The 14,221-nt window shown below is 37.6% G+C and overlaps 1 protein-coding gene and 1 long non-coding RNA gene across 9 annotated transcripts in view; one reads left to right on the forward strand and one right to left on the reverse strand.

Annotated features, from left to right (window-relative positions):
- The window catches only part of CALD1 (caldesmon 1), a 183,938-nt gene that overhangs the window by 82,791 nt on the left and 86,926 nt on the right, over positions 1 to 14,221 (reverse strand). For 7 of the 8 annotated variants that reach the window (XM_057732924.1, XM_057732925.1, XM_057732923.1 and 4 more), the window contains one exon: positions 12,036 to 12,147. In XM_057732924.1, the coding sequence (XP_057588907.1) occupies positions 12,036 to 12,106 (71 nt within the window). In that variant the 5' untranslated portion in view covers positions 12,107 to 12,147. Of the gene's footprint in view, positions 1 to 12,035; positions 12,148 to 12,832; positions 13,022 to 14,221 lie in introns of those variants that run through there. The other variant, XM_057732926.1, reaches the window with a different exon arrangement.
- The window catches only part of LOC130852161 (uncharacterized), a 28,798-nt gene that overhangs the window by 4,503 nt on the left and 10,074 nt on the right, over positions 1 to 14,221 (forward strand). The gene's annotated exons all lie outside the window — the stretch shown is intronic.

A 14,221-nucleotide genomic window follows, 5' to 3' on the forward strand; every position in this document is an offset into this window, starting at 1 on the left:
ATAAGTAAAAATGATTTATAATTAGTAAATTAAGCTTTTAAATTTAGGTAAATATTTCCAAAGTTCTTTAAAAAGTTTTAAAAGTTGTGCTCTCAGGTGTTTAATGACAAAGCCATGGAATGTAGCTTGCATATTTAACATAGTAATCAAATCCTTTATTTATAAATAGTTCAAATTTATACTTTTCTACAGTTGTAAAGATTCAAAAATGGAAGAATCTGAATTAATAAAGATTTATGATAGCCTAAAAACTAATTTTCCAACTCCTGATAAACATTGCTTATTATACAGCAAACTAGTGAAAAGAACTGATTTTATTCACAAGGTATGCACATTATTCCTCTTTAATCTCATTCACAGATGAGCAAGATTCCATTTATACAGCCACTGTATCATTCCAACACGCTCTTGTTTCATGTCCAGTGGTACCTTCTTGTAACAATGCTAAGAACCTTTGGGATAATAAAGGTCACGAATTTCTCTAGAAGACCTCAAAGTAATTGAGATAGAATTCCCTTGAATAAGAATTTGGAATAGTCTGTAATCATTCCCATCTGCCATTTCCACCTTGCCAAATTATGGCTATAAAGGCAGATCACTTGTTCTTGGCTGGCCAGTGAGAAAACCAATGGGCAGAATAGATATATTCAGCACACATATTTGATAACCTTCATTACACTTTATTTGATTTTGATGAGCATTCTTTGCTTATAGAGAATTCTTTGTAGTACTTCTCCAAGGTTCCCAGCTGTAGACACAGAAGGACTCCTTTGGTCCCATATGCTTAGAAAGGCACATTTGTGACCCTCTGAGAGAACAGTGGGGTCTCATTAATACCGTCACCTGAGTCTGGAGAGAATCTTTGGAAAGCTTTAGATCACAGGGTCCTGGAAAAACTATCACTTAAATTCATGTTATCTTACCTAGAATTTTATTTAAAAATAAATGAATTTTTCAGGGTTCTAGTTACCTCTGTGGATGGGGGGGCAAGGGAGTACGATTGGAAACCAGGAGTTTCAATGGTATTGGAAATGTGCTAGGTCTTAAGATGAGTGATAAGTTTATGGTGTATGTATTACAATGATTTACAACCTTTATGTACATTACATAATATTATTTGGTATGTATTGGTTTTTCCATAATTAAAATGAATAATGTAACTTACTAATTTAGAATAAAGTGATTAAACGTTATTTTGTAAAAATTAGGCACATAACTTCTTTATATTATTAGTACAGTCTTTATGTATTGTTGAGAGGCTTTAAGTTACTTCTTCAGTTGTGTTGAAACTATAATTACGTAATGTGAAAAAACCTCTGTAATTCCACAAGGCCAAAAAAAGAAACTATTTAGAATATATGATTAATTGAATAATAGATACATAAATTATTGAGATAAAAAACCTTGGTATGTTAGATACCAGACTACCCTATATTTTTATCTTGATTTCAAACCGGTATGGAAGATTTAAAAAAAAGATTCTTTAAAATAAGGAGGTAGATTTTCTTTTCAGCATGGAGACTTCATATCCATAATTTTCCCATTACTTTCAAGGTGACGGCTAAAACAGATCTGAAACAGAGTAGAGACTGGACACCAAAGTGTCTGAAGACATGGGGACTGTGCACATGCTCAGTGATTCAGAAACCCCAGAAGGCAGCTGGAGAGGGGCTGAGTTTCTTGGGAGATGACTGGAGAGGGCTTTCCTGATAGCTCCTTCCTTACTATGTCCTCCAGCCAGGCAAAAACTAGCACTGATAGGGAACATTTACCATGCACTAATCATATATACATACCATATACATCATGTATATATTCTTTCTATCATCTATCTATCTATCATCTATCTATCTATCATCTATCATCTATCTATCTATCTATCTATCTATCTATCTATCTATCTATCTATCTATCATCTATCTATCTACTATCTATCTATTATCTATCTATCTATCATCTATCTATCTATCTATCATCATCATCATGTCATCTATCTATCTAGGGCTTTGTAATATATATGAACCTTACGAGGAAGAACTGTTATGAGGCCATTTTCCTGATGAGGAAATGGGCTCAGAGAGGCTAAGTAGAGTTATCCTTGCTGACCCATCCAGGATTCACACCCAAGTCTGCATGATTCTGCTTTCTGGGAGATATCATCATTTCTGTGTCCCACTCCCATTCTCCTAAAAGATAGTAGAGATAAAGGTAAAACATGAAATTCTCTTTAAGGATCAATTCTTATCTCTCTCATATTTAGAGAGAAAATTATTTTGATGAGTTTGAATTGCTAAAATGAAACTGCTAAGTAAGGATGGAGAAATCCTACATAATAACTTCATTTCATAATTAAGCTTGGTGTAAAGAAATCTTGCCAAGACAACATATGCCAAGTAAAAGACTTCCAAAATTGATGGCAAATGGGGTTCTCTCTGGAAAATCATCACAGTTTCCTTTTCCTTCTTGACTAAGATGGCAAAGTTCAATTCCTAGTCCCTAAAAATTAACTGTTTTCATTCTGCCTATCTACTTATCTTTCTTTGCTTTTCATTTTACTCACCGTGAAGTAATCTGACCAAGTCTCCTTTTATTTTGTAATATCATCCATAAAATGTTTTTAAATAAAAAAAAAATACCCTACATGCAATACACTATTTTCCCAAAAACATGCTCTATTTTCCTAAGCAATAGCCATGGCATTTTCTACAAACAACTCCATTTATTCAGGGGTTTGCACTGCACCAGCAGGCTCTGCCTCAGCTTAGCTGGGTGATCTTGAGGAGGCTGGCATCCCTAGACTTGTTTCTTCGTATGTAAAATGAACTTTTAAAATTCATTAGATCAGGGATTCTTGGCCCAGTGTTCATGGGCCCCCGGGGAGGTCTGTGGATGGAGATCCATGACGCCACTGAAAGTAAGTGCCAAGTGTCGTGGGTGCATATGTACATTTATCTTGGAGGAGTGTCTATAGCTTTCATCAGAGACTCAAAGTAGTGTGTGGTCCAAAAATGGAAAAGTAACATTCCACTGCAGTAGAATAGCTATAAGGTTAGTGACAGCTGTAAGATTTCATGAGTGATGAGGTGATTAAGTCCCTGTTCTAATGCTGAACACAATCTTATTGAGAAAAATCCAGAGAAAAGTCAAGAAGAGTTATGCCAACAGCTTCCTTTGGCTGGAAGGAGAAAACTTGATCTTCTCTGTTTCTATTTTTCTGTGAAATGGGAATAACATGAGAGATTTTCTGAGTGCAAACAAAACAATGACTTTGTCCACACATGTAAGCAATTTACCTGAAGAAGCATAAAGAACAGTTCCATTAAGCCCAAGAGCCTCATTCTGTCTGTTGCCACATAATTGCTTTGAATGACTTCCCCCCATCCTAGGGGGTGGTTTTGGCAGTGTAGAGATGATGCACCTTCAGCCAAGACAACCAGTTGAAACATGAAGAATTCTATTGATCAATTTGTTACAGTGAAAGAGTTTTGAGATTTGGAGCAAGCAGCACCGGGTTGTACTCCACAGCTATATGAAGTTGGACATGTAACAACTTTTCAGACTTGCAGTTTCCTCAACTATAACATAGGGACTTGTTATCTAGGTCTGCTAGAGACTGAACGGGTCCCCCCACTAAATTCATATGCTGAAACCTAATCCCGGATGTGATGGTATTTAGAGTTGGAGACTTTGGAAGGTGATTAGGTCATGAAGGTGGAACCCTCATGAATGGGATAACTGCCCTTTTAAAACCAGACCCCAGAGAGTTCCCTCACCCCTTCTGCCATGTGAGGACACAGTAAGAAGACCGCTGTCAATGAACCAGGAAGTGGACCTCACCAGATACTGAACCTCCTGGTGCCTTGATCTTGGACTTTTCAGCCTCCAGAACTGTGAGAAATAAATTTCTATTGTTTACAGACCACCCAGTCTATGATATTCTGTTATAAGCATGAACAGACTAAGATAAGATCATAGAGTTGTTTTGATAATAAATGACATAAGTTATACAAATAGCATCACCTAGCCTGGCACTTGGTTGATGCTAAACAAACGATGGTTCCTTTCCTTTCTAACACTGGATGAAAAATTTGACTGAACTATTTTTGCTGAATTAAACTCTTCAGGTAAAATTCTGAGTTATATTTTATATGCTATATTTAAAATAAAGACATGTGATTAATAAATTAGAAAATTAACTTCATAGCTACAGTATGTGATTTTAAAATCCTCATATAGCAATTATATTTGTGTGGTAGACTTATTTGTGACCAGAAGTTTTAATTCTTTCCCAACTTCAATAGAAACGTCTTAGAAAGTAACCAGATCAGTATAGGAAAGCTTTGCAGTAAAGATACAACAAATTATAATGACCGAGCTGACAGATGAATGAAAATTCAAACTCAGTAAAATATTATTTTGTACCAAAGGCCTGTCAAAAGAGTAATATGATTTTAATAATAACAACTAACATTTATTGAGCATACACTGTGTGCCATGGGTTAATTTCCCTCCATGGGCTAATTTCCCTCCATGGGTTAATTTCCCTCCATGGGTTAATTAGCTTAATTTTTACAGTGATCCTGTGAGGTAGAGTAATTATCCCCATTTTTATACATAAAGAAATTGAAGCATGAGATGTTTAAGTAATTTGTCATGAGGTTACCCAACTAGTAGTTGTCAAAGTCAGGATTCAACCTCAGGTTTGTCAGACTTCATCACCCACATACTTAACTACCACATTGTCCTGTCTCTCCCCAGGTAATTGAAGACTGATAAATTATAAGAGTCACATATACAGACTGTAAAGAAAATTTCAGTGCTGTTTTAAACTATAAGTATATTAACTTTTATGTATACCACATTTTTTCCATCTAAGAATGAAGTTACAGGTCAGCATGTGAGGTCCTTAAGAATCTAGATTTTTAATTTTTATTGAACAAGTGTCACCTTGGGTAGATCCTGGATTCTTAATGCTCTTCTGATCATCATAAAGTGGGATACTTTTAGGACCAGAGGAATTGTTAGGTCAGTGGAAACTGGTCCAAATATGTCATCTTCACCATTTATAATTTGATTATTTATAAATTGACAGAGCTAACGATGTTTATTTACAGCGAGTGAGAGAGAAAACAAGAGAGGAAGCATATAAATATGTTTATATATTTTGATTCTTTATGTGGCTGGACACAAATAAATAATTAGAGATCCCTTAGGTGAAGATTATCTACCTCATTTTCTCAGTGCCCCTACATTCAAATTAGGCTGACCCTAAGCAACATCAAATAAACATAAAAACCTTGCAGAAATATTTTTAAATCTCTTTCAAATGAATTACTTGAAAAAAATCTTTTAACTTAAAAGTAAAAATGTGGACACAAGTCCTCACATTTTTTTGCCCCCTGGAGTGATGAATTTTCTTAGAGAACTGATGGGAAGTTTTGAGAAAATTTAGCTCCTCTAATAATTTAGACTGTTTCAAAAGAATATTTTATTTAACTTCCTAATGGAAAATAATTTTCTGATTACAAAGTAACAAAAAACTGCATTTGAAAAAATTTTGATTTAAAATTTCAAGGTCACAATGTTAAGCATTGTAAATAAAAGGGTTTTTGTATAATCGTTAATTGGCCATGCTACTAAATCACGTAAAGAAGTTTCAGTGATAGAGTTCTGGGAGGAGACTATTTAGACTCAATGGACTTTAAAAAATTGTTTTTTTTTTTTTTTTTAGTGAAATAAAAATATTTACTTTCAAATGTCTAATCATCAGTGTATTTCAGAGGCCCATAAAAATGTATGAACGATGACAACAGCAAGGGTGTTTTCATTCCCTTTATTTATGTCTGTGAACCTCTGAGTCTGATAACAGCTGTACAATAGGGGCCTTTCTTCTGATCAGAAAGAGGAACTTACATTTGGGTGTGGAAAGCAGGAGCTGGGAATGCAATGAATTCACGTCTTGAAAAGTGAGAGAGCAGTGAAAGCCAGCCCAACACAGGGAAAAGCATGCCTCACTGAAGATCTCTTCATGGATAAACCATCACTGCAGGTTTCTCAGCAGATACACCAAAGCTCAAAATCCTTTTGGCCAAATGTAATAGAAGGGCTCAATTTGAATTGGTGTGAACTTTTCTTGCTGAGACAACATGATCCTTCCTTAGACCTTGTTATCAATCACATTCCAAAAACTCTTCACTCAACACCAAATTCCTGCTCCTTATCTTCCTAAGGTTCCTATATCCTCTGAGAAGCGTAGAAAGAAAACCTTTGTATTTTTTATTTCGTTGTGTTTTATGGTAAATATAAAACATTTCTTCAGTTTTTCGTGTGTTGCAGAGAATCAAATTGGACGGATAATTAATAGTGATGTTTATTGAATAACAGTCAATAAATAAAAATAATTCAATGAATAATAAGTACTTATCTAATAAACACTACATGATTAGTACTGTGTTAATACTTTCATGTATTATCTCTTTATATCCCACAGAAACCCTTTGAGGTGGATACTCTTATTTCCCCCATTTTACAGATGAGGAAAAAGAAGGTTAGGAAGAGTGAATAGTTTGTAAGGTCATGCAGCTAATAAGTGGCACACCTTGGATTTGACAGCACAGCTGCCTAATGCTCAAGCCCATGCCCTTAACCTCTAAGCTCTACTGCCTCCCACTGTTAGGCCTCTCGGTGTTCCTTCATTTATGTAGAACATGTGTTCTATTCAGACATACCTCTTACTGGTGCTGCGGTCAGTCCATCTTTGCCAGATATACATAAAAGGCCTAGAAGTTTTTGGGTACTGGTTGAAAAGGAAGAGAGTTGAATTTGACCTCTTTGAAAATGCATCCCTTTTCCCTACATTTTCCCCTTTGAAAATGTTGTATTCCTCAATGATACAAAAGGACGTGCATGCATAATCCAGGGTGGACGATTAAGAGGAGGTTAGAATGGAAACAAGTGGATCAAGTGTTGATGAAGATGCACATGGACCAGGGGAAAACAAGTTAAGATGCACTAAGAAATACAGAGACAAAGGTGGAAAGGGATGGAAATAAAAGACAGAAACAGAAAGGGAGGCAGAATATACCTATTCATTTTGTATACCCATGAGATAGGTGAAGAATAATAGACGGCAAAACAAATATTTGTTTGTTCAAATAGGTGATTCAGAAGTACAGTTAAATTTGAGGTGTGTATAAATAGTATCTTTTGCTTAGAAACAAAGAACGCTGATTACCTGCTCAAACCATTCTGCCTACTGAAATTTTTTTCTTCCCCTTTTGGTCAAGTTGGCTCTAAAGTTACTAATTTGTCTATGATATGAGCTTTGTGACTATTGGGACACTGCCTGGACTTCATCCCTATGGTTCAGTATAGTATCCTGTACTTTATAGATATTCAGTACATTTTTTGGATGACAGAATAAAGTACTTCCTTTTATCAAATCTAAAGTTCCCATCTTAAGGACTCATAATGAAAGCCAAATGAAGGACAAGGACAAGGTGAATAGCAAAAAGATGAGCAGACTAAGGGGCAGGACAAAGAAGGGAAGTATATTTTTGGTCTAACTAGGTTCCCAGTCTAGGTTACGGCAGGCTAGATGATTTGAAATGGACTGGACTGCAAACCCTTAGAAGGAAGGGTGTGCACAAGAGTCTCAAAGCAGCTGTGATGCAGTGACTAATTGTCAGTTCCAGACCCAGGAAAGCCAGCGTGGCCCAAAATGTACCATTAGCTCTTTAAATAATCTTTTTAAAAGCTGAGGAATAAAATGTATAAGAATCTGGTTTATTTTAATTTGTGGCTATAATATCTGGTGAGAGTACAAGTTTTAAATTATTTATCTTTGGAAAGTAGAATAGCACCTGCTAGTCCAACTCAATAACAACTAATCCAAATAACAGGGTATTTTTATTTGGAAAGGCTTTGTGGGTAAGAAGTAGACAAGTCAACAGTCTCTTCTCTGTTACCATTTCCCCCACACTCTCTGCAGGGGTACAGCATGCAAAGAGCATAAGCCATCTGTATAAATTATCAACGAATATCAGAGGACATATTACATTTAAGGATGTACGAGTGTAGTTGCCTGATCATCACTTGGTTTTATACTGGTTGAAAAGCATTAAGCACACTTTTCCTAATCCTGCCATTCTGCTTGTCTACCCTCAGTGCCCTCAAATGAAGCCTGAAGCAGAGTAGAAGCCCAATAAAAATTTGTTGAATGAGTGACTGAATGAGCCTGCAGCTCTGAGCTTTGGGACCACTCCAGATCAAGGCTGAGTTCTTTCTTTTAGTTCCATAAATCCAAAGGAGAATTCAGTATTCTCCATTCTGGCCCCAGGTATGATGCATAAGGCCAAAGAATCTCATTTTTCAAAATGGAAATCTGCCTTATTGGTTTATTTGTTTTTAAATAAAGTAATATATGATCATTGTAAAAAATTAGACAATACTAAAAGCAAAAGGAAATAAAAATTATCACCAATTCCCTACTTCTGTCACAGATGAAGAAGTCAAGTTCTAAAGCTAAAGGAAGAGGGACTTGCCCGGGGTCTTATATGCCCTTTATCTTTGGATTAAAACCATGATTTTAGATGGCACTTAACTTCTGGTTCTGCACATCTGTTTCCTGTACACACCCTGAGATTTCCCATCAAAGCTGGCTGAACCATAAAGCCTTCACTATTCCCATAAATGATCAGATTTTTACAAAATCCTAAAGGGTGAACATGGACTTGCTTAACAAATTCCAGAATAACAGAACTAAAGTGTTCACTTGAAACATGAAAAGGTAAACTTAGTACAAATATAAAGAAGTACTTAAGTATTTCTCCTAAAAAAAAAAAGAAAGAAAGAAAAGGAATCAGATGAAATACAATATCCCCAAAGAATTAACACAGACAGAAATGTAAGTTAAACAAGTGTATTACAAATTTGTGTGGATTTATTTTAGGTTATTAAGGGTACCTAAGCTTCACTGGGTACACTTTTTGAAGACTGACTTTAAGGAGAGACATGTCCTTCCACACAAAACAAAAAACTATAAGGAATGAACCATGTAGAAATGTGGAAAATTCTTAGGTAAAATCCTGGTTCTAAAAGAACCTGGTTTATTCCCTGTAACTACAGTATGGGTGTAACCACGGCAAGTTAGTTCTATTATTCCTCTCACATTGAGTCCCTGTTTCCCAATTCACATAGCAAACAAAGAAGCTGAAGATACTGATCTAGCCTTCTGCCTAATTTCCTGTCCCCATTCTTGAGTCCCTCAGGCCCCAATTCTGTTAGGCCTGCCCCTGTACTATGGCCTGGTCTATTTTCTGATCCTGCTATACTTCGGTTCCTAGCACACCACGAGGGACATAAAGACAGAAACCATGTCTATTTATATTTCCCCTTTTTTTTCACTGTTCCTAGCACAGTGCTGATGCTGAGTAGACATTTGTTGGGTACAGTATTTCTTAGACTTTCAGGAGAAACTGAGGTCACATAACACATCATTGTTGGAAGGGATAGAGGTATGCTCCAAAGGGTCTGGATACCACCTACAAGGCTTCGATGTACACTCAACTCGGGCGCCCCATACTCTCTCTGGTTCTGCCCCCTCCCTATTTTTTGTCTCCTGTTGGTTTTCATTACGTCTTTATGACCTCTCTCTCTCTCTCTCTCCCCCCCTCCACGTGCTTTCATGTAACTATTACTACCATCCACTTTCTGCTTCTGTGCTACCACTGCCACACTGAGTGTGCCCAAACTGACTTCTCTAATAATCATTTTTCTCCCTTTTTGAACAAAGATTGAAAATGTCTATCTCCCAATGCCTGGAGGAAACCTCCATTTGGATGTGGTTTCTACCTGAAATTAAACCCTCTCCCCAAGCCCACCCAAGAATGGAATACTTCCCAGTTTCCCCTTCCAGCTCCTCAGACTCGCATTCTGTGGGATAGCCTGAGTTTCTCCCTCTCCTGGAAGATTTGCTAATTCTCCCTCTAAAGATGCTTTGTGTTTGATCTTTGTTTCCATATTTGCTGACCTGATTCAGTCCTCATCACCGCGTATTCAATACGAACGCCTCCAGTACCCCCACACTCTAGCCCACTGTAGATAACGTCCCCCAATATATTTCATCACACAAAGCTCCCCTGCTAAGTTTCTGTCTATTGCCTTCTTTGTGAAATAGAAACACCCAAGATGTAACTCACTCCTCCCTAGGCACTGAACAGGTGTCTTGCCCCAGGATTCTTATTTCCGCCTGTGAGCTTTGCAAGATGTCACTCCCTCCTCTCCACGGCCCTCCTCTCACTCCTGGTCATCACTTTTGCTACTCCCTCCATGGCGGTGCACTTCTAGGGAGCTTTTCCTGACTGGTTTCATCACAGGATGAGGATTGCCTTTTCTTTTCTTGGTATTAATTTTTAGTTCTGGTTATATTGCTCTGTTGTTTCTTACTTGTTTAGCTAATGATAATGGTTAAAAAAATAGCAGCATACCATTTATGTGCCAGGTCCTAGGCTAGACCAGTTATGAAGTTCAATAATCTTTACAACAACCACATAAGCTACATAGATATTATGCCTGTTTTACAAATAAGGCAGCTGTGGCGTAGAGAGGAGTCGCTGGCTCATGGCCACACAGCACATAAGGGACAGGATCTGAAGCTCCAGAGCCTGGGTACTGTTCATGGTACCATGTGCCATATAGCAGCCTACTCAGACCAAGTTAATCAAAGGCAGTCATTTTACCTTCTTCTTCTGAATTCTCCATACAAATAAGTAGATCCTCTGCTTGAAATTCTCTTTGTTATAAGTGTAAGTTTCTGGTTTTCTACTATGGGATCACTAAGGCATCATCTTACTACCATTTTTTCACTTGTGCATTGGAAGTACTATGAGACAAAACTGATTTGCTTTTAAGATCACTGTTTAACATTTTTCTTCCTGTGAATGCCTACTCTGCTTTCTCAAAAGAACATCTGAGTTAAGTCACATTAAATGCCACTGTCCTTTGCTCTGAGGCTAAAATTTTAAAATATGCATTTATACCTCATGCCTCATATGTCACTGCTTTATTTCCCCAACCTGCCCTTGTAAGTCACCACTACAGGGCCCTCACACAACATAACAGCTTCCAGCTAGACTCAGAATGTCCACAGTAACACACTCTACCAGCTGTTAACCAAGAATATGTGAATTACTGAATTTGGCTGCTTTTCTTTTTCTTTTTCTTTTTTAATCTCATAATGAAAATTTATTTATTTATTATTTATTTATTTATTTATTTTGGCTGCTTTTCTAATATGTATAAAAATTTGTCATAAGATCCATCTGGGTCTTATTGCCTTTATTCTTTTTTTTTAATACATTTATTTATTTATTTGTTTATTTTATTGGCTGTGTTGAGTCTTTTTTGCTGTGTGTGGGCTTTCTTTAGTTGTGGTGAGTGGGGGCTACTCTTCATTGTGGTGTGCAGGCTCCTCATTGCCGTGGCGTCTCTTGTTGCGGAGCATAGGCTCTAGGTGCGTGGGCTTCAGTAGTTGCAGCACATGGTCTCAATAGTTGTGGTGCATGGGCTTAGTTGCTCCGTGGCATGTGGGCTTTTCCTGGAGCAGGGATCGAACCCGTGTCCCCTGCATTGGCAGGCGGATTCTTAACCACTGCGCCACCTAGGAAGCCCTGCCTTTATTCTTTTAGACTGAAGACTAATTTCCTAAATGGCTTCGATATTCATTATTTGTCATTTTTCTGTCATTTCAATATTATAAGTGCTTCTAAAACTTTTACCCATACATTGCCTTTGTCATTTAAAAATTCTAGTGTGGAAAACACTGATTAAATGCAACTATTTGATTCTTCTCCAGTCTCTCTTTTTCTTGATGTTTGTGCAGAATTTAGTCTTAACAGTTATAAACATTTTCTATAACTGCTTTTGCAAACAGTTCAGTGTGCAATACATTTGGCCCTTGAGGCTGATGACATTTGAGGCTGGAACCCAACACTGTGGATAACAGAATAGAGACACTTTTGAGCCCAGAGCCTTACCTTTCTGCTTCCAGACGCATCTCTTCCCTCTTTTGCCTCCTAAGTTCTCTGCGACGTTCAAAATCATCCATGGTGTGGGTTCAGATTTAGGGAGTCCAGATAATGTCTGGATCTAAAAGGGAAGAAGTAGAATCGAGACCATAGATGGGTTTCGGGGGATTCTCTCCCAGGAGTTGCCTCAGCCCCTCACCATTTTTTCATCCCCTTTTTCTTTACTCTTAAGAAAAACATCTTAGAAGACGAGTGAGATAGCCAGTGATCAATTTCTGACTTCCAAGCCACGCCGTGTCCTTTATGTGTTAAATTCAGTCTCATTCATACAACTATTAGAGACAAATAAGTAAAATTCCAGGATCACAGTTAAAAAAAAAAAAAGATGTCGAGAGACAGAGAGGTCTGAAGACTTGAAATATTGCTGGGATCACTTGAGAGCTACTGAATGATTTTGTTCTTTGTAACCTGCTGAACTACAGACAAAAGTTATGAAAAAAAGTGAACAAAGAAAAAGGAAAGGAGAACAAGAGTGAAAAAAATTGAGAAGTGGCAAAAAGAATTTGTAGGAACTAAGAGAAAAGTAAAAGTAAAAGAAAGAAATAAAATAATACAAGTATCCAGGCATAATTTGCATATCCTAAAAGAATATTAATGGAATTATAATAAAGACCACAGCAATAATAGCATGAATAAACATAATGCAGTAACATTTTTTAAAAGCAGTTACATATGATCAAACTATTTTCAGAGCTCAAAATTCACGGCTCTTTGGATAAAAACCGAACTGTTTTATCCTTTCCTACCTCCTCCGTGATAGTTTTAATCCCAGAAAGATCGTCCCTTTCCAGCTCTTCAGCTGAGCAGTCCGCTTTTCCTGCGTTTCTGTGCCATGGAGTCAAGTATTCCAGAATTCCCCTGCAGCCCCCAAACCCAAAATGACTACCAGAAAAGGGGAAGCGGGCTCTTTTTGTCCTTGCTTTGTTTACAGAGCTGTCAGTGGTTAGTTAAACTCGGCCTGGAATCTGGCATTTAAGGCCTGCTTGAAGATTGTTTCCTGTGTGGAGCGGGAGGCCTCCACTTCCTCTGGAATCCTAGACTCTCTGCTGCACTCAGATCACAAAAAATATTTTCCAGCCCTTTCTGCGCACATGAGACGAGCCATTTGCCCTGCGTAACAAAATAGGGAGACGTGCAAAACCTGAAGCCATCCCCTAATGGCATCTCTGTGTGAGGGAGTGAAAAGCAAAACTTACACTCTGAAGCCAAGTTCAGAAACCTTCTTAAACTGTCAGATTCTTTTATTTTTCAAGCATTTTTCCCCTTAAAAAACCCACAAAAAAAATAAATAAATAAAATCTCAGCCAACCAAAACAAAAATATACAACATATGAAGTCCCCTCACCCCTTCTTATTCCCTAGGGCATTATTTTTACTGCTTATAAACCCTTTAGAAATTCAAATTTGGGTGTTTATTTGGGTTTTTTTGATTTTACAGTGTTTTTCTATCTTACTCCTACAAAGAGTACTTTCCAAGTACTTTGCTAGTTGTGAAGGAAAAGAATCAATTTTCCTTTGTGAAAAAATTAGTCCATCGACCATGTAAAAGTTTCTTTATATTTTCCAGTCTGATATCTCTCCATAGTCATCAGAATGGGAAGAAAAAAAAAATGATTCAAGGATCTCCTGAGAGGCCGTTTGTCTCCCTGGAGTGGGCTCCTGTTCTGAGCACAGTGCAGGGTGCATGAGGACAGCTCTGGGGGCAGTGGGACCAAACCTCGATGACTTGAACGCTGGGTGCTGTGAGAGCAAAGGCTCCTCGTTCCTTTCTTCAGTAACGTCTTTTGTTGTATATAAACCACTTCTGGAATAACTATAGCAACAGCAAACAGATATGGGAGAAAGTGGTCTGTCTGAAAGCAAACAATTTCACTTTTTTTAATTTATCCAAATAGCTTGAAGAGCTGCCTCTAAGCCTCTGGGTCTTGCTCCAACCTCATTAAGCTGAGGAGTCATGCCGACTGCTTGGTAGCAGCAGCAGCTGAATTTCTCAGCCTATACCTCTGCTGCAGGTGCCAATGAGCAGTGAAATAAATATCCCCAAACAGGCCAAAGATGCACACAGCGGGCAGAGCCCAGCAGCGTCTTGGAGCACTCAGGGGAAGTGAAGCTGATTAACTTCGTGTGGTCACTGT

This window comes from Hippopotamus amphibius, chromosome 4, assembly GCF_030028045.1.
Source record: "Hippopotamus amphibius kiboko isolate mHipAmp2 chromosome 4, mHipAmp2.hap2, whole genome shotgun sequence".
Lineage (NCBI taxonomy): Eukaryota > Metazoa > Chordata > Mammalia > Artiodactyla > Hippopotamidae > Hippopotamus > Hippopotamus amphibius.